Here is a 26,494-nt window from a genome sequence, read left to right as displayed (position 1 = left end):
AGCTTGTGGTCCAGTGCCACAGGCTGGGCCGGCAGCCCCGCAGTTAACTGTGTAGCCGATAGAACTGTTACCGGTTCCACGCTGAACGTTTCCATATATTGCTGTATCCCTCGTGGGAAGGCCGTGGCCCTCCTGGCCCCCCAGGTTCTGGGCCCCACAAAGTGGGTGGCTTTCCTCTTGTGTAAGCGTTCCTCGCCAGAGTCTCAGCGGCGGGGGGGAAGGGGGAGCCTTGGTCTGTTTCAGCAAAAACAACAGGAGCCCTGTGGCAGCTGAGGGATGGGTTGATTTGGGCGGAAGCTTTCCTGGGTTGGAGCCTGCTCCCTCAGATACGTCTCTACGGGGCTCCCCGTTGGAGTGGAGCAGTTTTAAGGGGATTCTTCCTCCCCTTCTCCCAGAGCAGGCTCCCCCGCCCCTGCAGTGCCATTTTCCTTCCCTCGCAGCCTCTGGGTGCGAAGCAGGAAGGGGGGTCGAGGGGGCTGGAGCCAGCGAATGGAATGGCCCCCGAGTCTTACCAGGCTCACGAATCCCCGGCGTGCGCACAGCGGAGACGCACCAGCGAGTACGGCAGCCGGCTTCCGTGTGGGGAAACGTTCTGCGGGAACCGCGTCATCCGCGCCCGACTGAGCAGGGCGCCGGCACGCGCCTCTTCACAGCCCCGGGACGTGGCGCGTCTCCCGGCTCCGCACATGAATGGGGTGGGGGGGCCTTCGTCCCTCCCCCTCCCGCCCCCGGAAATGCCCCATGCGGGTGACACTTGGATTCAGCATCTGAAAATGCCTCCCCCTTTTGAACGTCGCCCCCGGTCCTGCGCCCGCGGGAGGTGAGCCGGGGTCCGCGCCAGGGCTGTGCCCACGCAAACACCTCCCTCCTTGGGCCAGGTTCTTCGTGTGGCTGTTCACCCTGCTCCCTTGCAGAGTCACAGCTGTCCCATGCCCCCCCACCCCGCCTGGGGTTGCCAGGGCAACGGGCAAGTGTTACCCCATCGGCATCCTGCTCGGAATCTGGCTGCCGGGGGCTTTCCGAGGGTCGCCTGGGGCTCCGAGAAGCTGCCGCGAGCAAAGCAAGCCCGGGCCAACCAGAGGGACCCTGCTTTCGCTCCCTGTTCGGGCAGGGGGTCGGTTTCCCACCCGATTCCCTTGTGACCCGCCCCGAGCAGGCTGCTCACCATCGTCCACCCTCCCCTGCTAGCGAGGGCCACCCCGGCTGCTGGCTCCTCCGCCCAGCTACCTGCTTTCCTGATGCTCGGGCTGGGACCGTGTAGTCAATAGCCTGGACTCATCGATGAACCCTCTCGGGTACGTGAGCCCCCCCCCCTCGCTGTCAGGGGAGGCGATGCGTGTGGGGAGCCGGCTCCCATGGGGCCCCCTCCACCCCACCCGCTGCTGCCTCCCGCGCGGGCAGGGGACTGGGCAGACGACCCCTCGAGTCCCTTCCAGCCCTAGGCTAGTTTTTAAGATAACCGTCCTCAGCCAGTCACGCTTCTTCAAAACTCCCATCTCCCTGTGCCTCAGTTTCCCTTCCTCCCCCCTTTCCTCACCTTGTTGTTTGTCTGCCTTTTTCCCACCTGTCCCCTCCCATCTAACACTCTGGGCTGTAAGCCTCCTGGCACAGGGACCGATGACGCCGACTTTGTGCACACCATGGAGCTGTGAGCCAGGACCCGGGTTCGCGTGTGCCGTGCCGGAACACCCAGGCTCTCTTGCAGCCCTTCCCAACAGCAGGTCTCAAAATGGCCTATAAAAGTGTGCATCGTGGAAGGGGAAACTGAGGCACGGCACGACACAGGGATTTGCTCAAGGTCACCCAGTAGGTTAGTGGCACTGCCAGGAATTGAACCCGGATGGCTGACGGCCTAGGCTCCTGCTCTGTGCACTGGACCTTGCTGCTTCCATACGTGGATGTGCAAGTGTGTGTCCTGTAACCAGCCCGGGGGGCTTCATTCACAAGGCAGTGGCACCCCAGATTTCAAGGGCCTCTGGTCCGGAGCTGCTTCCCCACCAGTTGAATCACTCTGGGGCTGCCCCCGCTTGGAGCTGCAGTAGAGAGGGGCGGTAGCTGCATCGGTTACTGCATTTCCAAGCCCGCCTGAGGCCCTGACACGCCGGGATCCGCACACAGCTGTGGCCGTCTCCTGTGTCCAGCGCCAGCTGGGTCCGTTCATCTGAGAGTCTTCTCATCCGCCCCTGCCCGCCCCAGACACAGCCAGCTTCTCCCTCACTGCCCTGCAGTGACCCGGGCCACCGAGCGCCTAAGAACCCCATTGTCTCCTCGGCGGATTTCCAGGGCTGCTCTGACCCTGCTGTGCTCCCACCCACGCTGGGCATTGCGCTCGATGCGACGATGTTCTGCCGGGGTCCTCTGGCGTGCACCTCCGCCGCCCCTCGGGGCCGTCCCGTGGCGATGCAGCCGGCGGGGAGCAATGAGGAGGAGACAAACGCCGGCTGGACTGGAGCTGCACCCTGGGTGACATTGTGGGATCTCGTCACCCAGACTTTGCTCTGCGGCTGCACAGAAGTGCCTTGCTCTGGAGCAATTCCTGGGTCCCTGGGATTGCTGTGTGCCCCACACACACACACACACACACACACACACACAATTCCTGGGTCCCTGCGATTGCTGTGTGCTATACACACACACACACACACACACACACACACAATTCCTGGGTCCATGCGATTGCTGTGAGACACACAGGGTCAGTGCAATAAAGCTGGTCCCTGCTGGACACAGTAAAATACCTTTTAATTAGTTGCTCTTGCATTCCGCCACTTATGAACACGAGACCAGCCAGGCTGGGTCAGACCAAAGTGCCACCTAGCCCAGGGTCCTGTCTGCTGACAGTGGCCAATACCTGGTGCACCAGAGGGAGGGAACACAACGGGTAATCCTCACGTGATCACTTCCCTGTCACCCACCTCCAGACAGAGGCCAGGGACATCATTCCTACCCATCCTGGCTAATAGCCGTTGATGGACCTAACCTCCGTGACTCTATCTAGCCCTTTTTTGAACCCTGTCCAACTTCTAGACTTCACCCCATCCTTTGGCAAGGAGTTCCACAGGTTGACTGTGCACTGAGCGAAGAAAAACTTCCTTTGGTTTGTTTTCAACCTGCTGCCTATTCATTTCATTTGGTGACCCCTAGTTCTTATATTGTGGCAATAAGTAAATAACTTTTCCTTATTCACTTTTTCCACACCAGTCATGATTTTATAGACCTCTAGCCTGTCCCCCCCTTGGTCTCCTCTTTTCTAAGCTGAAAAGTCCAAGTCTTTTTAATTTCTCTTCATATGGGACCCGTTCCAAAACCCTCATCATTTTTGTTGCCCTTTTCTGAACCTTTTTCAGTGCCAAGAGATCTCTTTTGAGATGAGGCGACCACATCTGTGCACAGTATTCAAGCTGTGGGCGTCCCGTGGTTTTATATAGAGTCAGTAAGATATTCTGTCTTATTCTCTAGTCTATCCCTTTTTTAATGACTCCTAACATTCTGGTTATTTTTCACTTGACACTCCCCAAATTCTGATTACCCGGCTCGTGGCTGACAAAATGTAAGAGGATCGTGTGGGGTTTTAATGACGATTGATTACACATTGAAAATGTCGTTAGATCCATCGGTCTCTCCATCCCAGTGGCTGGAGTCCTGCAGCAGTTGGCTAGCTGTGCGAACGTGGCCTGTTACCGATGGAGCATCCTGGCTGCCTTGTTTGCTGTGCTCCCAGCTGCCCCGCAGGGGAAATGGACTTGGATGATGAAAGTCTCCAGGGCAGATGTAGAGAATTAAGACAATAGAAGCACAAATTTCCTTTTGTTGTTTTGCCAGGGCTGGATTAATTTGCGGAAATCTTTTTGCTTCGCTAAGCCCTGCACCCCCGGACAGACAGCACAGCCAGGCGCGTGTGGAAACTGCAGGGTTCCTTGACACAGAACGGTTTGGCAGCCACGTCTCAGTCAGTTTCAATCCCCCCTTGGATATCCTGCCAGCAAGTGCTTAGAATCCCTTTCGTTCTCCACAGTCCCCCTGGCACCCTGTGCAGGTCTTCCCAGGGCCCAAGACTTCAGCCCAAATGGCCTACAGAGGCGTGTGCTTTAGAGATGGGGAAATGGAGGCACGGTGAGACACAGTGATTTGCTCAAGGTCACCCAGCAAACTTCTCCAGGGTCAAGTGGTGAGCAGGACTGGGGCTCAGGAGACCTGAATTTGATTATCCTGCTGGGCGGCCCTGGGCTCTGTGTGTCTCAGTTTCCCCACCTGTAAAGTGGGAATAATGATCTTGACTTCCTTTATAACACAATTTGAGATCCCCCGATTTAGGCCGGAGCTGGGGATTAGCACCACCCCAGGGTGCTGAGGGTTAGGGAAGCAGCTGTGGGGTACAGCTGGAAAGCTTTTAGGGCGGATACATTTTTGCAAAGGAGTATGGTGTCACCCCCTCCGATGCCCTGGGAGTTCGATGGGGAGTTAGAAGCCCAGGCTTAGTCACGGCTCCATCTCGGACTTGCTGAGCAAATCTCTTTTCATGGCGCCGGGTGCCCGTCTGTACGGCAAGGGGATTGCTGTTCATTTCAGTAGCCCCCAGAAGCCCCGGCTACAGACCAGGCCCCGCTGTGCTCGGCACGGGGCAAACGCAGAGCCGAACGATTGGCTTAATGTTACTTGCCCTCTTGCGTAAAGGCCTTTGACATCAACCGATGTAACGGGCTCATCTGGGGCACAAAACAAGGCTTCGTGTTTCACAGCCGGGAGCCTCTCTTTCTATTTCACTGCCAGGAAAAACACCAGCTTTTCTGCCGCCTGTTTCTGACGCCCCCCTTCTTACAGGCAATCCTTCTCGGAGATCAGCTCCGGAATCTCACGTCATTCGGAAACGAGCCAAAAGCTTTTAACGCGCCCCCCTCCCTCCTGCGTCTTGCCGCGTCGGTCGCGTTTCCCGGCTAATTCTCTCCTCTTTGTTTTGGTCTATGTGAGTAATTCCTCCTGAGAGCTGCGTAATACCCCGCCTTCGCTGGGGGGAAGGAGGGGGAGCTCCACGCGCCTCTCGGGAGGGGGAGGGGGGGGCTAATGGCGAGCCCGAGAAATGAAATTGTCAGCGTTTCGAGCAGGCTTGCGGGGCTGTTTGTGTTTTTCTCGGAGGAGCAGCATTAGCAGCTTCTCCTCTGTGACAGGCGTTGGCTGAGGAGGCTGCTGATGGAGCTGGGTGTGTGACGGATCCATTGCTCCCTCCTACCCCATCCTTCTGCTTCTGTGAAAACCGAGTTCCCACGGTAACCAGACGCACCCGTTCCGTTGCCTGGCCTTTGTGTTGCGTGTTGCACGGATTTCTGCGCCATGTGGGGCAGCGGGGCTCTAATCTGTGGCTGGCTTTTCCACCTGCTTAAATACCTTTTAGATCCTCCTAATACTGACTTGCCCCTGTTCTTACTCCTCTGTGTCAGCTGCTGCTGGCGCTGGCCCAGGGGTGGCCTGGGAGCTGCACGGGCGGGCAGGCACCTTTGGGAAAACCTCTCTCGAGACGCTGTCGGCCAGGGAGAAATCTGAGAATCGCTGAGGTCAGGAATCGATAGGCAGGGTAATGCTGGTTGCTGACAGTCGTCTGGCTGGCTTGCTGGTTGTCCTTGGCTGTAAATCCGAGTAATGCCCTGTAGCCGAGCACCGAGGTCAGATCTACACGACAGACTTCTAATGTAACAACACTGCGGGGAGGTGTGAAAACTCGACACCCCTCAGCGAGGTAGCGATGCTGACCTGCCCCATGGTGCAGACCGTGTGATTTGGGCAGGAGAGCTACGACCATCCCCCACAGGGGTGTGTCATAAGAACGGCCAGACTGGGTCAGACCAAAGGTCCATCTAGCCCAGAAGCCTGTTTGCCAACAGTGGCCAACACCAGCTGCCCCAGAGGGGGTGGACCAAAGACAATGATCAAGTGATTTGTCTCCTGCCATCCCTCTCCAGCCTCTGACAAACAGAGGCCAGGGGCATCATTCCTTACCCCCTAGCTAATAACCTTTTATGGACCCAACCTCCATGAATTTATCTAGCTCTTTTTGAAACTTTGTTATAGTCCTGGCCTTCACAGCCTCCTCTGGCAAGGAGTTCCACAGGTTGACTGTGCGCTGTGTGAAGAACTTCCTTTTATTTAGTTTTAAACCTGCTACCCATTAATTTCATTTGGTGTCCTCTAGTTCTTATATTATGGGAACAAGTAAATAACTGTTCTTTATTCACCTTCTCCACACCACTCATGATTTTATAGACCTCTATCATCTCCTCCCTCAGTCTCCTCTTTTCTAAACTGAAAAGTCCCAGTCTCTTTAGCCTCTTTTCATATGGGACCTGTTCCAAACCCCTCATCATTTTGTTGCTCTTTTCTGAACTTTTTCTAATGCCAAAATATCTTTTTTGAGGTAAGGAGATCATATATGTATGCAGTATTCAAGATGTGGGTGTACTATAGTTTTATATAGGGGCGGTAAGATGATATTCTTCATCTTTTCTATCCCTTTTTTAATAATACCTAGCATCCTATTTGCTTTTTTGACTGCTGCTGCACACTGTGTGGACATTTTCAGAGAACTATCCACAATAACATGAAGATCTCTTTCCTGATTAGCTGTAGCTTAATTAGCCCCCATCCTACTGTACATATAGTTGGGGTTATTTTTCCCAATGTGCATTACTTTACACTTATCCACATTAAATTTCATTTGCCATTTTGTTGCCCAGTCACTCAGTTTGGTGAGATCTTCTTGGAGTCCCTCACAGTCTGCTTTGGTCTTGACTATCTTGAACAGTTTAGTATCGTCCGCAAACTTTGCCACCTCACTGCTTACCCCTTTCTCTAGATCATTTATGAGTAAGTTGAATAGGATTGGTCCTAGGACTGACACTTGGGGGACCCCACTAGTGACCCCTCTGCATTCTGACAATGTACCATTTATTCCTACCCTTTGTTTCCTGTCTTTTAACCAGTTCTCAGTCCATGAAAGGATCTTCCCTCTTATCCCATGACAACCTAATTTACACGAGAGCCTTTGGTGAGGGACCTTGTCAAAGGCTTTCTGGAAATCTAAGTAGACTAGATCTACTGGATCCCCCTCGTCCGCATGTTTGTTGACCCCTTCACAGAACTCTAATAGATTAGAAAGACAGGATTTCCCTTTACAGAAACCCTGTTGACTTTTGTCCAACCTGCTCTTCAACATCTCCAGTGATGGAGATTCCACAACCCCCCTGGGCAATTTATTCCAGTGTGTAACCACGCTGACAGGCAGGAAGTTTTTCCTAATGTCCAACCTAAACCTCCTTGGCTGCAGTTTAAGCCCATTGCTTCTTGTCCTGTCTTCAGAGGCCAAGGGGAACAATTTTTCTCCCTCCTCCTTGTAGGTACTTGCTTAAAACTACCTGCGTCAAGGCAGCGCTATCGCGGTTTCCCAGTAGGCGACTGCAGCTTATAAAGCTTAATCCAAACTCCCCGGGGAGTTGGGGCAGAGATGCCGCAGGGATCTGGAGCGTTCCTGTCCCACTCGCCTCAGGGCGGCCTCGGCCGCTGGGAAGTGCTGCAGCATCTGCAAAGGCCACAAACGTTCAGCCCCTCCCTCCTGCGTGCCGTGGAAGTGTTCTGCGCTCCAGAACCCCGAGTGCTCCTCCAGAGTCAGTGCCCCGTCGCCAGCTGCCCGGCTGTGGGGGCTTGGCCGTGGCCGACTGATGATGCGGAGTCCCTGGATTTACCAGACAAGTGACCCCCCCCCCCAGCAGGTTACTAGGCGAGGTCCGGCTTGCGGCGCTCTGCTAATTGTTTTGTATGCAGCGGGGTAGCCACGCGGGTCCCAGGAGACAAGGCGGGAGAGGGCCGCCTTCGCTCGGCTGGGGGGAAACACGCTTGGCCAGCCCTGGGGGGAGGGCTAGCTCTGCTTTGAGCACTGGCCTGCTAAACCCAGGGTTGTGAGTTCAATCCTTGAGGGGCCATTTAGGGATCTGGGGCAAATCTGTCAGGGATGGTGCTTGGGCCTGCTGTGAGGGCAGGGGACTGGACTCGCTGGCCTTTCAGGGTCCCGTCCAGCTCTGAGAGAGCCGGGAAGTTCATCTCTCTCCCCAGCAGACGCCGGTCCCGCAAAGAGACGACCCCGCCCACCTCGTTTCCGTTTCCTCAGCAAGGAAAGCCCAGAGCTCCAGGCCTGGATTCTTCCTCCGCTACCTCAGGCCCGGGGGGAGCCCCCGCTACTCCCCTTGCACTCCTCACGGCAGCCAATCTCGTTGCCTCTGCCCAGGCCCTAGGCAGGCACGGGGTGGCTTCCTGTCACGGGCTCCGTGTGAGGACAGGACTCCCTGGGGAGAGGGGCTCTGCCCCAGCTCTCACGTGGGCCAGTGGCAGCATCTGCAGCAGCACACCCTGGGCTGATGCTCCACGTTTGTGGCCTCCGGCCTCCTCCCCCTGCTTTTCCCATGATGCACTGGCACAAGCTGGATTAGTCCGCGGGGTCAGTGCAGACACGCCAGCGCCACTGCCCCGTGGCTGTGTGGCGCGGCCGTGCGGACGCCGGCTCAGAGGAGTGTGTGGGCAAACAGCCGAGACACTGCCCCCCTCCCTGTTGGGGCTGCCCCAGGCCTGTCTTTCCTGCTGGGCTTGAGGAGCACGGCTGCTTGGAGCCCTCTGGCGGGGCAGCCCGAGGAGAACTGGTTGTGCCGGGGACGATTTGATCCACTTTCTCCGTGGATAATGAAACGGCCTGACAGCTGCCAGGCAGCTTGGCGTGGCACGTGTCGGTGTTGCGAGCCCTCCCGGGCAGCAGGGCTATGACGGGAGGCCCCCCAAGAAGACCCTTGAGACTGAAGTAAAATGAGCTCAGCTGCACACTTGGTGCTTTCATCCTTGTCTGGCCACTCGTGGCTGGGGAGCCTGCCACGGAGGGTCCCTCGAGGGCCGTTCCAGGAGGGCGAGTGCTCCGGGGCAGGCCCTGTTGAGGTGTGGCAAAGGGAGCTGGCTCTGTGTCCGTGGCAAACAAGCCAAGCCTGACCATTTCTAAAGCTCGGGGGGCCGGAGGGGGGGGGGTGGATATTCTGTAACTGGGAAGACTTAAAAAGCAACGAATGGTCCTGCAGCACTTTAGAGACTGACCAAACATGTCGGGCGCCTCGGTGGGCACAGCCCACTTCTTCCGATGCCGGCTCTCGTTCGTGGATCTCAGTCACCGTGGTCTTTCAGCCTGAGAACTTCACTTCCTTCACCGGTTTGATTCCTACCGCAAAGCTCTGAGGAAAGGCATTGGCTGGATGGCTGTTAATTCCACACCCTAATGACATCGAAAACCAAACCATGGGGACTTAATTTGCACCATCGCTATCCGCTTCATGTAGCATGGACACTCTAATTGACTACTTCTTTCCCCGTTTTTTTCCGTCTCTTCCCCCCTCCCCCGGCCCATCAGCTATTTATAGAGAACCTGGATCTTTAGTAACTCCAGTCATCTGAAGAAGTGGGTTGTGCCCATGAAAACTCATGTTACCATCTCCGTGTTTTGTTTGTCTTTAAGGTGCTGCAAAACTATTGGTGGTTGTTTAAGTTGAACATTTCTATTCAGGGCAGCGCTTCATGGGAGTGCTCATTTGAGTGCCTCATGCCTCATGCCTCATGCCTCATGCCTCATGCCTCATGCCTCATTCTCCTTCTATGAGCTGGGCACCCCAGGACTACATCATCGGTGATGCATTGTGAATTCCCTTGCAGTGCAACATGGAAAGTGTAGTCCAGTTAAGAAGCTCGTCCCATTGGAGACTGGGGGCCTGAGATACCTGAACTACGTCTCCCATGACACGCTGCAGCTTTTTGAATTCTCTTGTTTGTCTGTTTCTGGGTGTTTAAATACTTTGCTTTCCACAGAAAGTTGGGTTTTTCAGCAGTCACCTTTTGCAGAAAACTGTCCAAAGAAGCCACAAATAAAATAAAAATAGTTTCCACCAGCCTGTAAGAGTAGTTTCCAGCTCTTAATCTCTCTCTCCTCCTGCTTGAAGTATCCAATTAGCTGATTGTCTAAAATCAGCTACATTAAAACAGCCCTGATTCCTTCCATGAAAAACCAGCGTCTCATTACCACACGTTGAGTGGACTAGCTCTCTACCCCTTGTCTTTCTCTGGTGCTATTTCCATATTTGATACAGCTGTGTGGGAGTCTGATTCGGAAGGAGCTGCGCTTTTGCCGTGCTGATGTGTTGTCTGCGTGTGCATTACGCTGCTAAATACAGTATTCCCCTGTTGCTTCCTGCCCTTTATTTGAAGCCGGCTGTTGCTTTCTTCTAATAAGCAAATTACCAGGCTCCGGAAGCAGCGGTGACTTTGTTTTCAACCTCCTAATGCTCTTAAACTCTTTTGCATTAAGCCCTTCAGCCTTTCTCTAGCGGTGGCGTGCGGAATAATAATATGAGCAAATCACGGCAGCTTGCTTCTGCGTGCTCTTTGTGGAGTCGAGCCGTGTGTCTAATGGGCCCTAATTGGAAGACGTTGAGAGACGCTGCCCGTAACGGAAATTGTTCCAAGAACTGTGGTTCTGCGTGGTGTTTCTGAGCAAGACACTGACTCTTAGCTGCTTGGCACCCCCTGCTGGCTGCCCCTGGGGTGGCATTTGCAAGCAGCAAGTCTTCCTTTGTCTGGGGCTGGAGGCTGTTCCGGGATCAGGGACGTGCTGGAAATTGACAGCCCAAAGACCGAAAGCCCTGTTGCCTCATCAGCATGCGGCAAAGCTGTTGGCTCGCTGCCCTGGGGGCTGGCTGGTGGCTGTCAGGCAGGAGCCAGGCTCGGCGTGAGGGATGAATAGTCCATGCGGGAATAGTTCTCCTTTGGGCCCGTCTGTACAGAGCGTGGAGGTCTGCCCCGGGCCAGGGTCCGAGGTGGGGCTGTTCGCTAGTCATTGGCAAATAGACCGGAGTGCCTGTCTGTGCGAGTTTGGGATGTGCCCCCACTGCAGTGTATAATGCTCCTGGCACATCATTAAGCCGTGTCTAATTAACAGGTGCAGGTTAAGCTGTGGCTACCGGTCCTGTAAGCTGGATCACTTGAGGTGTTGTCTTCCAGGAGACCCTGGATGGCTGCACCCCCACGGATTGTGGGTTTCCTAGGTCTGATCAAAACCAGGCATGGATTGGGGTCCCCTGAGTTTCTGATGACTCGGAATTCCATGGGGCGGGAGTCACCCTGCGAACGCCCCGCCCCAGTCTGCGACACTCTGTAAATTCCAGACTATCTGCTACCAGGGCTAGTAATTGGTAAGCCACAGCAGGGAGCTGGGCTAGGCAAGGTTCCCTGTGCAGGGGCACGGTCCCGCAGCCGCTGAATGAGCCCCGCCCAGCCAGGGGCTCAGGGCGCATGTTGCTGCCTGACTGGGCGGGGCTGATTAAGCAGCTGCAGGGAGGTGCTGCCACGCAGCTTAGAGGCAACCTTGCTGCTAGGGATGGGCCGGGCGCTCAGCGACAGAGCAGCAATGCAAGTTGGCCGCGCACCGTTTTGTAGAAGAGACACTCCTCTGTGAGCAGCGCTGAGCTGCCGGGCCGCCTGGGCTCCTGGAAACGCAGAGCTGCGGGACAGGGCGGAGGCCTTCTGGGGTCTGCTCTGGCATAGCACTGAGCAGTGTAGTCTCTGAGCTTAGCCTCACGGCCGCGCACTCTCATTGCATCGCCCACGGGGAAACTCAATGAGATCTCTTCTCTCTTCCTTTGCCCAGTGGAGTCCTGCCCGCGGAGCTTGGACTGCGCCCTGCAGCGAAGGGAGTTCTGCCCGGCCGGGTCCCATGCCTGCGGCCCCTGCCTCCAGCAGTTTGTGGAAGATGGACATGGCCATTGCGTCCAGAGGAAATGGTCCTCCGCTGGTAAGTGTGTGTGGGCAACGGGCCGTCCTGCTGGCTCCGCGTAAGCGCCCTCCACGCGCCGCGCTCGCCCCCGCCCGTGCCGGTCTCCACGCTGCCTTCGATGGGCTTGTGAAATCGGATCCGTGACTGAATGTGGTGCGGAGCGGGGGCACCCTGCACGTGGTGGCGTGAAGCAGGGCCTGCTGCATTGGTAGATCCCTGCCGGGTACATTTGTATCAGTCGTTGCTCCTTTTCGCGGATCCCGCCGATCAGCCCGCGTCTCCGCACAGGCGGATACCTGTGGGTATGGAGCGGATACCGGCGGAGTTAGGACTCCCGCTCGTGGCTGGCTGACGTCTGCTGTCCGTCCGTTCGTTCGTTCGCACGGGGGCCTGTGCGGGTCGGCTCCGAGTCCCCGCCTGCGCGGCTGCACCACGTCGCTTAGCCCAGACCCCTCGCTGTGCTGGGGCTGACGCCAAGTCTGAGCGTAGCTGGCTGCCGGGAGAGACCGGCCAGTGTCTGGTAGATGGCAAGGCCTGGTTGCCCTCAGTCAGGTGCAGTAGCGGCACCCAGAAGCAGTCTGCACTGCGCAAGCACGTCAGCCTTGGGGATGGATTAGCAGCAGCAGCAGGAATTACACCCCCCCCCCCCCCGCATCACAGAGCCCGGGGGCTCTTGGCAGGGCTGTTGGCCGGGCGGCATGGAGCGGGTGTGGCCGTAGAGCCCTGCGGTGTTTTCCTCCGCACGGGAATGGGAGCTGGCGGGGTTGGGTTCCCCACAAGGAACTCGCAGCCGGCAGGAGAATGGTGCTTTGGGAGCCGGCTCGCTAGTCGCCAGGCTGCGCCCCTCCGAGCAGATCTCTGGGGGGTTTGCACTTGAACTGGAGTCCAGGAGGCTTGTGCGTGCCACGGACGCCCCGTGTTTGGCCTACAGCGGAGGGTCGCGGCGCGTTGGCCTGACGGATGGAGGCCTCCTTCCTTTAGTCTGCCGTTGGGAAGGAGCCATTGGTCCCTCTGCTCTGACCCCCAGCCCGCTCTGCTGCCTGGCTCATGGGGGGCTGTGGGAAGAGCCGGGAGGGGGAGGGGAGTCCAACTGTGGGTACGGCTCCCCTGCAGCATGGGGGCGTTCCAATGAGCTGAGTGTTTTCCTGGGGCACTGCAAGCCCCCTGCCTTCCAGGGGCTTGTGGGGCGGAGAAGTCCGACGTGCCCGCTGCCTCCGGGGGACTGAGATGCCGGTGAGGTGCCCTGGCAAACCTCAAGCGCAGCGAAGTTGCTGGGTGTCAAGGAACCTTTGCTTGGCTCCTGTAAGAGCATAATCCTTGTGGGAACCCCTCCCCCATTTACTGATGAGCAGGGGCCCTGGGTCTGGCGCCAGCATGGCGGGAAGGTCTGATCACGGAGGGGGGCAGGATTCCAATCTAGGGGCTGGAGCAGGAGCTGGGCTCTGATGCTTGGCTTTGGGCCACTTGCTTAGCCTCTCCAGGGCTCCCCAGCTGAGACCGCCCTGTGCCCCTAGGACGCCTCTTCCCAGGGCCAGCAGCTAGGGCGGAAGGGCGCCCAGCAGCCCCGAGGGTGGTGCCCAGAGCAGCGGGCGAGATGGGAGCACCTCTGTCCCAAAGGCCACTCGCCAGCCTTTCCACGGGACGTGCAGTGGAGGCTCAGTGGGACGTGAGCTCCCAGGGAGACGCGGTCGCCAGAAGGGCCAGGATGCGGACGCAGGGGGCCGGGCGTGGGCGCAGAGGTGGGTTTACCTCTGGGTTTGGCGCTGGGGCGCAGTGCTCGAGTCCTGTGCCAGTCTGGTGCCCGCAGTCCAGGATGGATGCTGACCTGTTGGAGAAGGCTCAGAAGAGCCGGGAGAGACCCTGCCCTAGAGAGGAGACTCATGGCTCCAGCTAAAGGGGCCTTGGCCCTAGTGGCTACAGGCGGAGCGGGAGGAGAGGACTCAGGTGGCCCAGAGACAGTGACAGCGCGGCCCAGGGGCTGAAGCGACAGCCAGGCAGGGTCGGACGCGGGGGCAGCTCCCCGGGCCGTGGCGGATGCTCCATCGCAGAGTGGGACTCCGTCAAAGCTGGACCTTCCGAACACGTCTGCTGCGGGCTGACTCCGGGCCAGGCCTCCAGCCTGTTACGCAGGAGGCCGGACGAGATGGCGCCGTGGTGCCTGCTGGCCTTGGACCCTAGCGAGGCTGCAGCGTGAGCCCTGACCCCGGGCGCGGGACCCTCCCCCCAGCGTTTGACCGACCCCCATGGGGAGAGCGCCGTGCCGCACAGCGCCCCCGCGGGACAGTCTCCTGCGGTGGGGGCTAGGGCCGGCACCTGCTGTTGCCAGGGAGACGGCGCCGGAGGGCGCTTTGCTGCGCTCCCTTGGCGCTCTCCTCCGCCGCCGGCCGCCCGCGTGTTGTGTGAAGCCCCTCCTGGGCGCAGCGGCAGGCAGGTCGTGTCACTGGGCTGCCCGGCACGGCCTGTGCTGCTGGGCCTCCGCGTTGGGGTAGGAAAGGTCGGGAGCAGGCGTCTTCTCCCTCGTCCCCGCAGCCGCCGGCAGCGCCCTCCTCTGGCCAGCGCTCCGCCTGCAGGGCCCAGGAGGGGTTCCCGGTCGATGCTGGGCCCAGCGTAACGCCCATCCCGGCTGGCTCCTGCGCCGTGCCCGACTGGGGCGAGCCATTCACTCCAGCAGCCGTGACCCCTGGTGCCTGTTCTCCACAAGCCGGATGCGGGAGCGGTGTCCCTGGGATGGGGTCAGGCCGGAGCTATGTAGCCTCTGCCCTTCACCGTTAACCCTATCGATTGCCCCCCTCGCATGGGACGTTTGCTACAGCAAGGGCAGGGGGGTTCCATCGGCGTCCTAAAGCCACGGCTCAGGCGTGGCCCGAGGGAAGAATTCTGCCATCCACCCTCCAGCAGAGCCGTGGGTGGCCGTGCTGCGGCGCACAGGGCCTGACCGTTTTCGCAGCCTGAGCAACGGAGCTGGGGAGAGCAGGGCTCAGCCGCCGGTTCCCGCTGGTGTCAGCCTCTGTTCTCTGCCTCGGGGGGGCTCTCGCCACAGGGGGCAGCTGGTCCCCAAGGCTATTGGACCCATCTCCCGGCTTTGCCGCGCCTCCCCGCCGGTTCATGCCGCTGGCTGGTTGTCGGCCCTTCTGGGAAGCGAAGCGGCGACGTCACATCCCAACAATAGGACCTTGAGCTCTTTGTCCACGTCCTTCCTGCGCCGCTTCAGACCAGCCCTGCCTGTTCGCCTGGCTCGTTGTTGGGCTCTTACCAAGCGCCCCCAGAGCCCATCACTGCAGGGCCTCTGGTTACAGTCAGAGCCGTGGGCCCGCAGAGCACTGATGTCAGTTCTGTCATTAGCTGGGGGGGGCCTGGAGAGGGGGGCGAGAGGCTGCCGGCGCCGGCCGCAGCCTGGTGGGCGGTACACAGTGCAGGCGGTGACACAGCGCCAAACCCTCACGCAAGTGATGTTTGGGGGTGAGTCCGGCCAGGGAGCATGGCTGTCTGGGGGGGCTGTGTCCCCCCTTCCCCGATGGCGGTTTGGGCTGGGCCAAGCAGGGGCATGGCTCATAGGAGTGGGGAGAACCCGACACCCAATCCACTTGGGCTTCTGTGCCCTGCTCGCCCGTCTCCTCCCCGGGCCGCGGGATCGGCCGTTGGAAAGGGAGGCGGCTGCTTCTCCAGGGGCAACTGGCAGGTTTTGGTAGGTTCATTTCATTAGGTGTAACTGGTGAATTGATTAAAAGGGGGTGGGCAGGGGGGCCATGCAGCCCACTAGGCTGGAGTGCCCCCCCCACCACAGCCAGGCTGGAGGGGGCCCCGCACTGCAGGGCTGTGGCTCCCGCTTCTGCCCCCCATCCCGCCCCTGCGAGGCTGCCACCCGGTTACCCATTGGCATCCCAGCCACGCTCGGCCTGGGTGACGGTGCTGCCGGGGGTCGCCAGGCAGGCTGGGGTTAGCGCTGGCCGGTGAAGGTAACGCTCCGTGCCGGGCTTCGTTTGGATTGCAGCGCGGGGCCGGCGGCCGGCGATCTCACACGCACCGGGCCATAATCGTAAAGTATCTTCGGATCTCCAGGGCTGCGTCCACTCGTCACTGGGAGACGGGGGCTGATTCCGGGAGAGGCCAGGCCAAACCTAGCGGGAGGGCAGAAGGCTGGCTAGCAAACCCAGTCGGGCCTCCCAGGCCAGGCGACTCCTGGTTTCTCTCCCCAGCTCAGCGGGAATTGGAGACGCTGGGGGACCATGCGTCTCGGACCAGGGTCGGCTGAGGTTTGCAGCAGCCGTGCCGGGAGCGCGGGAGGCTGCAGAGGTGGATGGGTCGGAGAAGGGCTCGCCTTGCGTTTGCCGGGCTCAGAGCTGGGGAGTTCAGCTCTGCTCTTCAAAGGCATCTGATCGGAGCCTCTTCCAGAGCAGAAGGGAGCCGGCTCTCTGCCCTGCGACGTACCCAGAGTGGGACAGGAAAAGGGAGCTTAGGGCCTGGGCCTGGACTTGTGGCAAAAGTTCTGAGCGCGCTTCCCCCGCAGCCCCGCCCCGAGCCCCGCCGCTGGCTCTCCTCGCTCTGCGCCGGCCCTGGCTGTTGAGATGAGCCTCGGCCAAGACCCCTGGGCGGCCGGGCAGGGGCCTGTGCTTTCGCTCTGGGGGCGCGGGAGCCCTTCGTGCAGACGCTGAGTCTGTGGCCGGCCTCGGGGGACCAGGAAGGGGCTGGCCAGGGGAATCCAAATGCTGCTGGTCCCCGCGTGCCATGCAGCCTGGGGCCCGGGCGCACGGGCAGCCCCGCCGAGCGTGTCCGGTCCGTGCCAAGGGATAGTCAGGCGGCCAGTGCAGCTGCATTGGCTGAGTCTCGGCCCCCGGAGCCCGGCGCTGTTAGTCGGGCCCGGCACCCCAAGTGGGTGCACCCCCAGAGAAACGGCCCGGCGGCTGGTGGGAATGGTGACGCGGTGACCCCTAGTGGCCAGTCAGGGTGAGGCGTCAGTGGATTCCCATGAAGCAGGGTTCCCAGGCTCGATCCCGACCCCAGTGCAGTGGGGAAACGAGCCCCTCGCGCCCCCCGCGGTGTGGAGGCCTGCACATTAATTCCGGCGCGTTCTGCACCTCCCGGGCTGCCCCCGCCCCGTGCTCTGGCCCGAGGACGTGCAAAGACTCGTGCTGCCCCGTGGGGGGGGGGGGGGCGAGGCTGGCGTAGGTGCTGCTCCGTGCGCCTGGCGTCTCCGGGGCTCCCGATCCAAGCACGCGAGCGAGGCAGTGCGAGGAAACGGCCCGCCCGCCTCTGCTGGCCAGTGAGTGCCCCGCCTGGAGACGTGCTGCGCCCCGGGGAGCTGACACGTGGCAGCTGGTCTGGGCCCCTCTTCCCACCCCCGGGGGCAAGGCCCGAGCAGCACCTGCCTCTGCAGGCTCCTCACTTGGCCTCTTCGCTGCCCGGCCTCTCTCTGCTCCCAGGCAGGAGCTGCTCCCCCACTTGGGGTGAAATGCTGCGCAAGGCTCCTCGTGTGGACAGGAGTAGAACGTTGGGCTGTGAGATGCCTAGAGCCGGAGGCATCTTAGGAGGTTCCCCTTGGTAGCCTGGTAGCCGGCGGCGCCGGTCCTGCCATGGTGCTGCGTGGCGACGGTTGTGGCCCCGCCCGGAGCCGTGCCGCGTTTCTGTGCACTCAATTCCCGGCCCAGCGAAGTGGAAACTCTCTAATAGGCCTGCAGTGGCAGGTGTCCGTGGCAGTAACCGTTTGAGGCACCTCTCCTCCCCGCCTCCCAGGTGCCATGGCCGGAGCCAAGCTGCCAGGTACAGCTCGGGGGACGTGGGCGGCGCGTCACCTTTGTCCGTTCTCGCAGAGCCGCTCTGCCCCGGATTGACCTGCCTTCAGCTCTGGCTTTTCTGCAGCATCTTCTAGCCAAGTGTCTCCGTGCACGTCAGCAGCAGGCTGAGGTGCGTCTCCCTTGGCCAGCCGGAGAGACTGAGGCTTGTAGAGGCTGGCGTGGCTTCCCGTGGGGACAGAGCGGGAAACCGAGCCCGGGGCTGCCGGGTCCCTCGGGGCAGTGGCATGCTGCTCCGGGGAGGCCTCACGTGGCTTTTGAACTAGGAATTCTTCCCATGGAAAGGAGGATTTCTGCTAAGCCACTCGGCGAACTGGCTGCCCCGAACCGGAGTTTCTGCAGATGGATTTCCGCGCTCTGGGGCTGCCTGCCCGGCTGACCCAGGGCCACGTAACGCTTCGGCCGTGTCTGCCTTGGCCTGGGCTGGGGGGTTACCTCTGAACGGGGCTGTGGTCGCCGACAGAACACAGCCCGCCCCGGGCGCTCAGCGGCGGTCAGAACCGTCTCGAGGGCGGAGCCAGCGAGAGCTCCCCGTGCGGGGAGAGCGCAAGTGGGCTCGGCCGGCACGTCGCCACTGCAGTAAAACCCCCCAGGACGGAGCTCTGCCCCCGGACAGTGCGGCTCAGGTTGGGGGCTGAGCCATGGAGGCATTTGGGCATGGCTGGAGTCTGGCATCTGAGCACCCGGGAGCAGGCAGGGCCTCGGAGCCGGGCTCCACCCGGAGCCAGACGCCCACACTGTAGTTCTGACCCCCAGCCCAAGCCCCAGGCACTGGAGTCAGCTGAGCTGGGCCGGCCATGGGCAGAGGTACCCGGTCGTGATGTCGCCAGCAGGAGCCCCTAGATCACAGGCTGAAGCGCTTTGGCTGGGCACCACGAGGGAAGCTCTCGTGGATGCTGTGCTCTGCCCTGGCCTGGCAGTCTGGAGACCGAGGTCTGTTCGCAGCTCTGCAGGGCAGAGCCCCCCGAGCCTCAGTTTTCCCCATCTTGTCCGAGCCTCAGTTTCCCCATCTTTCTCCAGTGCCGTTGTGTGGCTCTCGCGCTCGGGTAACTTGTGCAGGGTGTTTGGGGGCCTGGGGGCCGAGCCCCAAGGCAGAGTCGACGGGGCCTGTGGATCTCCTGCCCCCTTTGGAGGGGGTTCTGGGGAGGGCCCGGTGGCTAGCGGGCGCTCGGTGTTTCGTTCAGAGGCGCGTGGTCGTTGGGAGGCAGGGGGCCGGCTCGTGCCTGGTGCTCTGGTTTGCACGGGAGGGGGAGGTTGCACGTCCTCGGAGGCGCTTCCCAGCTTGCTCTGACGGGGCCTGTGCGGCGACGAGAGATGCAGCCTGTTCGTCTCCATCGCCATAGCAACCCTGCTGCGTGGCCGCGCAGAGCCAGCAGCCGGGCGTGGGCCTGGGGGGCGGCGCGGCCCCGGGCTGGGAGCTCCCTGCAGCTGTTTAAATAACAAGCGACTCCCAACCCTCGCCCGTCAGTGATGTCAGCCTCCGTGGCGGACGCAGCGCCGTGTCGGCGTGCGTGTTTCCGGCGCTGCGGGGGTGGGGTCGATGCCTGGTGGGGGGTGGCTGCAGTGCCGTGTGGTGTGGGGAGGGGGAATGCAGTGCAGTATTGGGGGGTGCGGTGCCATGTGGTTGTGGGGGGAAGGGAATGCAGTGCAGTATTGGGGGGTGCGGTGCCATGGGGAGGGGAAATGCAGTGCCATATTGGGGTGTGTGGTGCAGTGTGGTTGTGGGGGGGAGGGGAATGCAGTGCAGTGTGGGGGGGTGCGGTGCCATGTGGTTGTGGGGGGAGGGGAATGCAGTGCAGTGTGGGGGGTGCGGTGCCATGTGGTTGTGGGGGGAGGGGAATGCAGTGCAGTGTGGGGGGTGCGGTGCCATGTGGTTGTGGGGGGAGGGGAATGCAGTGCAGTGTGGGGGGTGTGGTGCCATGTGGTTGTGGGGGGAGGGGATTGCAGTGCAGTATGGGTGTGCGGCGCCATGTGGTTGTGGGGGGAAGGGAATGCAGTGCAGTGTGGGGGGGTCTGGTGCCATGTGGTTGTGGGGGGAGGGGAATGCAGTGCAGTATGGGGGGGTGCGACGCTATGGGGAGGGGGAATGCAGTGCAGTGTGGGGGGGTGCGGTGCCATGTGGTTGTGGGGGGAAGGGAATGCAGTGCAGTATTGGGGGGTGCGGTGCCATGTGGTTGTGGGGGGAGGGGAATGCAGTGCAGTATTGAGGGGTGCGGTGCTGTGTGTTTGTGGGGGGAGGGGAATGCAGTGCAGTATGGGGGGTGTGGCACTGTGGGGAGGGGGAATGCAGTGCAGTATGGGGGGGTGCGGCGCCATGTGGTTGTGGGGGGAAGGGAATGCAGTGCAGTGTGGGGGGGTCTGGTGCCATGTGGTTGTGGGGGGAGGGGAATGCAGTGCAGTATGGGGGGGTGCGGCGCTATGGGGAGGGGGAATGCAGTGCAGTGTGGGGGGGTGCGGTGCCATGTGGTTGTGGGGGGAAGGGAATGCAGTGCAGTATTGGGGGGTGCGGTGCCATGTGGTTGTGGGGGGAGGGGAATGCAGTGCAGTATTGGGGGGTGCGGTGCTGTGTGTTTGTGGGGGGAGGGGAATGCAGTGCAGTATGGGGGGTGTGGCACTGTGGGGAGGGGGAATGCAGTGCAGTATGGGGGGGTGCGGTGCCATGTGGTTGTGGGGGGAGGGGAATGCAGTGCAGTATTGGAGGGTGCGGTGCCATGTGGTTGTGGGGGGAGGGGAATGCAGTGCAGTATGGGGGGTGCGGCACTGTGGGGAGGGGGGAATGCAGTGCAGTATTGGGGGGTGCAGTGCAGTGTTGCTGTGGGTTTGGGGTTGGATGCAGCAGTGTACTGGGGGGGGACGCAGCACTGCATCTGTGTGTGTGTGGATGCAGTGCTATGCCTGGGGGAAGGGGCGCAGTGCGGTGGTGGCATGTGGGGGGAGGCGATGCAGTGTCGTGCGGGGGGGGCGGATGCAGATGCAGCGCCGTGAGGGCGTGCGGGGGGGGGGGGGCGATGCAGCGCCGTGAGGGCGTGCGGGGGGGGGGGCGATGCAGCGCCGTGGGGGCGTGCGGGGGGGCGATGCAGCGCCGTGAGGGGGGGGCGATGCAGCGCCGTGTGGGCGTGGGGGGGGGGCGATGCAGCGCCGTGTGGGCGTGCGGGGGGGGGGCGCGATGCAGTGCCGTGGGGGCGTGCGGGGGGGGGATGCAGCGTCGTGTGGGCGTGCGGGGGGGGGAGACCCAGCCTGCCAGGGCGACTCACTGGTGCTCACCTGCCCTCTGCTGGCCATGGCTGGTATTGCCACATGGTTCTTCCAGGGTCCCTCATAGTCCCTGTCCAGCTGTCTCTTCGCCCTCCCTCCCTCCATGATCAGCAGCCGCCCAGCACGGCTCAGTCTGCACAGACAAACGGGCGCGTGACGGGCACAAGGGGCCTCGGCCTTAATCCCGAGTGATAGGATCTGGGTGCCCTTTCCCAGTCTCGAGCTGCTCTCCCTGGCCCCGCACTGGGGAGAGCAGCCTGGCCGTGCCAGCCCGGCATAAGGCATACGGGGCCCTGGAGACGGTGGAGCCATCCAGCTTTCCCTGGGGTACCCGTGGAAGCCCTGTCCTCGGCCTCCCCCCAGCCAGATCCCTTCCCTCGGCCTCCCCCCAGCCAGATCCCTTCCCTCGGCCTCGTCAGCTCCTGAGCGCAAGGACCTGCCGAGAGACGGAGCCCTCCAATAGCCCCGCTCCTCAGCCTCCGGGATGAACGGGGGTTGGCTCCAAAGAGCGAACCTCCTCCCAGGTGCCGCTCATGTGATGCGGATCTGAAAATCCCAGCTGTCCCTTTTGTCTGCCCTGGCTCCCTGCGATTGGCTGCCGCTCCTGGTGGCAGAGAGTACGAACGAGCCAGTGTTCCCCCTTCCAGCCCACGCACCTGCACAGAGCCAAGAGCTCCGAGAATAACACCGCTGCCTGCACTGCGGAGCGCGGCTGGTGCCTTATCGCTGCTGCCTTGCCACTCGCCTGCTCCAAGGGCTCCTTGGGGTGTTTTAATTCTGCTCAAGATGAAACTCAGTCAAGTTTTCCTCCCCGAGTGCCTTTGCGTCCTGGTCTCGGTGAGCATCAGCGCGCCGGTGCGGCACATTCCCCCTGGATTCTACCGCCACAGAGGTAAGAGGGCTCCCGTAGGGCGCCAGACGAGCGTGTCGGTGGGTAGAGGCACCCGGCAACGCTGCCTTATTTCCTAAGTCGAGGATGCAGCCGTCCCCTGGGACTGAGCTATCGTTGCCAGGGGAGGCACCAGCCCCCGGTTCCAGACAAGTGTCAGCTTTTTAGGGCAGGAGACCGTCGTTCTGTTGTGTGTCCGGGGGCCGGGGCTGGGCCGGGGGGCCACGCGGTTACTGCAGCCTGAGGAAATAGCAGAGGAGTGAGCTTTGCAAAGCTCCGTAAAGGCAGGCTGGTCCGCGCCAAAGGACAGACTGATGGGCGGGCCCTTTGGCGTGGGGCTGTGCGGCGGGAGCCCCGCCGGGCCTCGCGGAAGAAAGCGAGGGCTGAGCGGAGTGCCTTGGCGCACAGCGTTGTCAGGGGTTGCGTAAGAGGAGAGGCCTGCAGATTAACCCTGGCTGTGCCCCGCGCTGGGCCCAGCCTCCGGAGCGCGAACTCGCCAGCTGTCTGTGCTGCTGTGAGCTGGAAGCGTCCGTCGCCAGCCACGGCCAGTCACTAAGGGCACCGGCGAGGGCGGACGCGGCCCTGCCTTACTGCAGGGGGCTGGCCAAACCCGAACAGCCCTGCCGGGTCAGACCGGTGGATCTGGCCCACTAGCCTGTCTTCCAACAGGGACCAATGCCAGGAGCTTCCGAGTGATGCGTCCACCAGTCTCCACCCCAGCTTTCGGCAGGCCGAGGCCAGGGCAGCGGTGGGCAGTCATTTTTGCAGGAGGGCCACTTCATGCATTTTGGCTGTAGTTGTGGGCTGCCTCCTTGAAGGGGCGGAGCCTCGGGTGAAAGGGGCGGGGCTTCCAGCAGAAGGGGCTGTTCTTCCTAGGCGCGGCTGGCCCCTACGAGGTGGCGGGGTGGGGGGGGAGACTTCGCATGCTCTCCTGCCCTGCCGGGGGTACGTGGTGCCAAGAGGGAACTGGTGCTGTGTGCCCCGGCAGGGGAAGGAGACTTCGCACCCTCCCCCATCCCCAGGTCTTGATTGGCCTGGGGGCAGGGGAGCGGCCAGGCAGTTGCAGGCCAGATCAAATGGCTTGGCAGGTCACATCTGGCCCACGGACCCCATCTTGCCCACCACTGGGCATGGGATACTTCGGCAGGCGGTGTGGCGCCCCTGCTCATCCCACTCAATAGCCCTGCCCTCCGTGAACTAGTCGAACTCTTTTTTGAATCTTGATTCGGTTTTGGACATCCCAGCAAAGACTTCTGCCGCCTGCTGTGCACCGTGGGAAGTACTTCCCGCTGTCTGGGTGGAACCTGCTGCCTCGTCACCTCATTGGGTGACCCCCTAGTTCCTCTGTTCTGTGCCGGAGTAAATCGCACTTCCCTAGTCGCTGTCTCCACACCCGGCATGACTATAGACCACCGTCCTCTCCCCTTAGCGTCCACGTGAGGAGAAGAGACAACTGTTCCATGCCCTCCTTTGGGTTGCCCTGCTTTGGAGCTTTTCCATTCACATGCATCTGTTTGCGATGCAGCGCCCAGATCTGCGCACAGGGTTCAGGCTGTGGGTGCACCGTGGACTTGCGTCCAGGCAACGTGGTGTGTTCTGTCCGGTTATTAATCCCTTTCCTAATCATTCCGAACATGCTTTGATTGGTTTTGCCTGCTGCTGCACGCTGAGGGGATGTTTTCAGAGAACTATCCACAGTGCCTCCAAGAAATCTCTGCATGGCAACAGCTCGTTTAGTCCCCGTCGTTTTGCATCTGTGGTTGGGATTACGGTTTCCAATGTGCATGTCTCTGCATTTATTACCATTGACTTTCATCTGCTAGTTTGTTGCCGACTCATCCAGGTTTGTGAAATCGCTTTGTAACTATTCACAGGCCGCTTTGGACTTAACTCTTCAGAGTAATTTTATATCGTCTGCAAATTTCACCAGTGCAGAGTTTATCCCTTTTTCCAGGTTATTTGTGAACGTGTCGCACAGAGCTAGTCCGGTACAGACCCCAGCGGGACCCCACTAGTTACCTTCTTTCTGAAAACTGACCCTTTATCCCTACCCTTTGTGTTCCATCTTTTAACCAGTTACTGATTCATCGGGGGACCTTCCCCCTAATCCCATGAGAGCTTCCTTTGCTGAAGAACCTTTCATGGGGACCTTGGCAAAGTGTTTCTGGAGATTTAAGTACGTTGTGTCGCTTTGTTCACCTGTTGACCCCCCCCCCCCCCCCCCCCCCCAGAGAACCCTAATAGACTTGGTGCGGCATGTTCCCATTACTAAAGCCATGTGGTTAACTCTTCCCCGGCAAATCCCCTGGGTTTATGTCTGACCATTCTGTTCTCTACTGTAGTTTCAATCCATTTGCGGGCACTGACGTTAGGTTTCCCCCCCGTAATTGCTGGGATTGCCTCTAAAGCCTTTTTTAGACATTGGCATCCCAGTAGCTACCCTCCGGTTACCTGGTCCAAAAGCTGATTTGAACGAGTAGTTACATACTACGATTAGCAGCCATGCAGCTTCAGAGCGGAGCTCCTTGAGGACTTTCAGGTGAATCCCATCTGGGCCTGAGGACTTATTGCTGTTTATTTGTATCCGTTTGTTCCAAACCCACCTCCTTTGCATTTGGCAGCACTGCCTAGATAGCTTCTTCTCCACGCAGTGGCTTTGTTTTTGTGGGGGTCTGTTGGGCATGGACCCGGGGAGAGAAATGCTGCCAGTAAAAGCACAAGGAACAGCAGAGGGGAGGCTGAAAAGCCAGGATACCTGCGGGAACTCCCTTTAGCTCACGTGTTCAGAGTCCTTGCTGTGCCTTTAAGGAGCACGTGCATCCATCCACCGCCTCTTCAGAATGTCCCGATGTCTTTGATTCAGGACGACAAATCTTCCACTCCTGCACCGGGAAGTCTGCTTGGAAGAACTCCTGGTTTATTAGCAAGAGTCAAAGCTTTGGGTGGCGGAATCAGATGTCCAGTAGAAACTGCACAGGAAAGAGGCCAGCTAAGAGCAAACCTAGAAGAGACCTATTTAAAAAGTGTAGCTTCCGTTCCGACTCTTCGAGTCTCCTCCCTGAGTAGGTGGGGAGTTTTGGATTGTCAGGGATGTGCACTGGATTCATCAAAAATGTGTCACTCGGTTCTAACCGCCGGCACTTGGTATCGCATCTCAGTGGAACTTTCACATCACATGAAACCAACTCAGTTGCATCGGAAATGCTGCTCCCATCTGAGAGTGACACGTTGGTTCTAAGACGTGGGCTCGGAGCAATGTTTCCACAACAGCTGTTTCGAATTCTGAAGGGACGTTTCTTTAACAAACGAATGTTTCCCAGCACGGCTTTCAATGTTTTATTTATAATCTCATTGACGAGACTCGGCTTCGATGGCTCTGCAAACGGTAATTTTCACCGTCACACCCCTGCTCTCCCCCCACCAGGGTCGTTACTCCCACTCTAGCGGGAAGGGAATTGAGGACTCGGAGGTGGTGTCTTACCAGAGTCCACGCAGTCACTCAGGAAACGTGGGTTTAGTTCTGCCAGTTCCGTGGCTACAAGACGATTCCGCCTCCCGCCACGCAGCTCACACGGGGCGCTGCTGCTGCGTGGGGCTGTGGCGCGGGAACGGGCCCGTCTCCGCCTGGACGCCGCAAGTAATAGAACAGAATCGGGGCCCCTTTACCGCTAACAGAGCGTGCGTAGTGCAGGAAAGGGCAGAGAGCAGCACCCGCCCCATCTGTCGGCGTGTGGCACGGCTCCCCACGGGGGGCTCCCGTGACTTCACTCTGTTCCACCCTGCCTCTCAGGCAGGGTTTAGAGCGGCTTGTCCACCCCCTCCCCGACCTGCGCCGGGTGACCCACGTGCCCACAGGCAGGCAGGGCAGTCCCTGGTCTCTGAAAACGTGCCCAGTTTTAACTCCCATTTCGACTGCAAGGATCTTTTGTTGGATCAGCACGCAGAAAACAGAGCCACTGGGGCAAAGCTGTTGGCAGCTCGTTGGGCCACAGGGCAGGAGGGTGCCTCCTGCGATGCCCCGGCGCACGAAGGCCCTGGCGCATGGGGGCGCACGAAGGCCCTGGCGCATGGGGGCGCACGAAGGCCCTGGCGCACGGGGGCGCACGAAGGCCCTGGCGCACGGGGGCGCACGAAGGCCCTGGCGCACGGGGGTGCCCATTCGCACTTGGTGCACGGGGAGCACTCCGGAGTGGCACGAGAGGCAGCTGCTCACACGCTCAGCATTTCCTGGCCTGTGGCACGGATGGGGGCTTGCCAGGCAAGGGTGGGGGCAGCTCCGTGCTCCCAGAAGGGGCGAGGCTGGGGCAGCCAGCCCTCAGGGCCTCCCAGAGCATCCCACACAGGCCCCTGCCCCCTGGTTGCCCTCTCGGCTGCTCAGAGCGTGCTGCACGCCTCGTGCGGCAACCAGACGGCCCAGGTTGCTACCGCAGGAGCCCCAGGTCCTTTTGAATTGCCTCCTCCACCTGCCATTGGCAGGCCTGGGCATGGAAGAATCTAGAGGCTGCCCTGCTGAGGTGCCCCAGCCCTGACCGGTCCCTCTGTGGGCCAAACCTGGGCCCCTCCGGCTCCGTGGTGCCAGCAGCAGGATGGCTGCGGTGTGGACCCTGGGCAGAGCCCGACCAGACGCCCGGCACAAGCCCCCTGCGGCCTCGCCAGCGCTCAGCACGGCTGCGGCGGGTGGCCTGTGCCTGTCCGGCGCCACCGATGCCAGGAGAGGGGCAG

The 26,494-nt window shown here is 60.5% G+C and overlaps 1 protein-coding gene across 1 annotated transcript in view; it reads left to right on the top strand.

Moving 5' to 3' along the window:
* NPDC1 (neural proliferation, differentiation and control 1) overlaps window positions 1-26,494 on the top strand; it is a 71,166-nt gene that overhangs the window by 26,657 nt on the left and 18,015 nt on the right. The window contains exon 2 of the mRNA XM_075906050.1: window positions 11,714-11,857. Within this exon, the coding sequence (XP_075762165.1) occupies window positions 11,714-11,857 (144 nt within the window). The remainder of the gene's footprint in view (window positions 1-11,713; window positions 11,858-26,494) is intronic.

The sequence above is a fragment of the Pelodiscus sinensis genome, chromosome 22 (genome assembly GCF_049634645.1).
Source record: "Pelodiscus sinensis isolate JC-2024 chromosome 22, ASM4963464v1, whole genome shotgun sequence".
Taxonomy (NCBI): Eukaryota; Metazoa; Chordata; order Testudines; family Trionychidae; genus Pelodiscus; species Pelodiscus sinensis.
The sequence above is the reverse complement of the archived record's forward strand: the minus strand, read 5'-3'. Positions and strand labels throughout refer to the sequence as shown.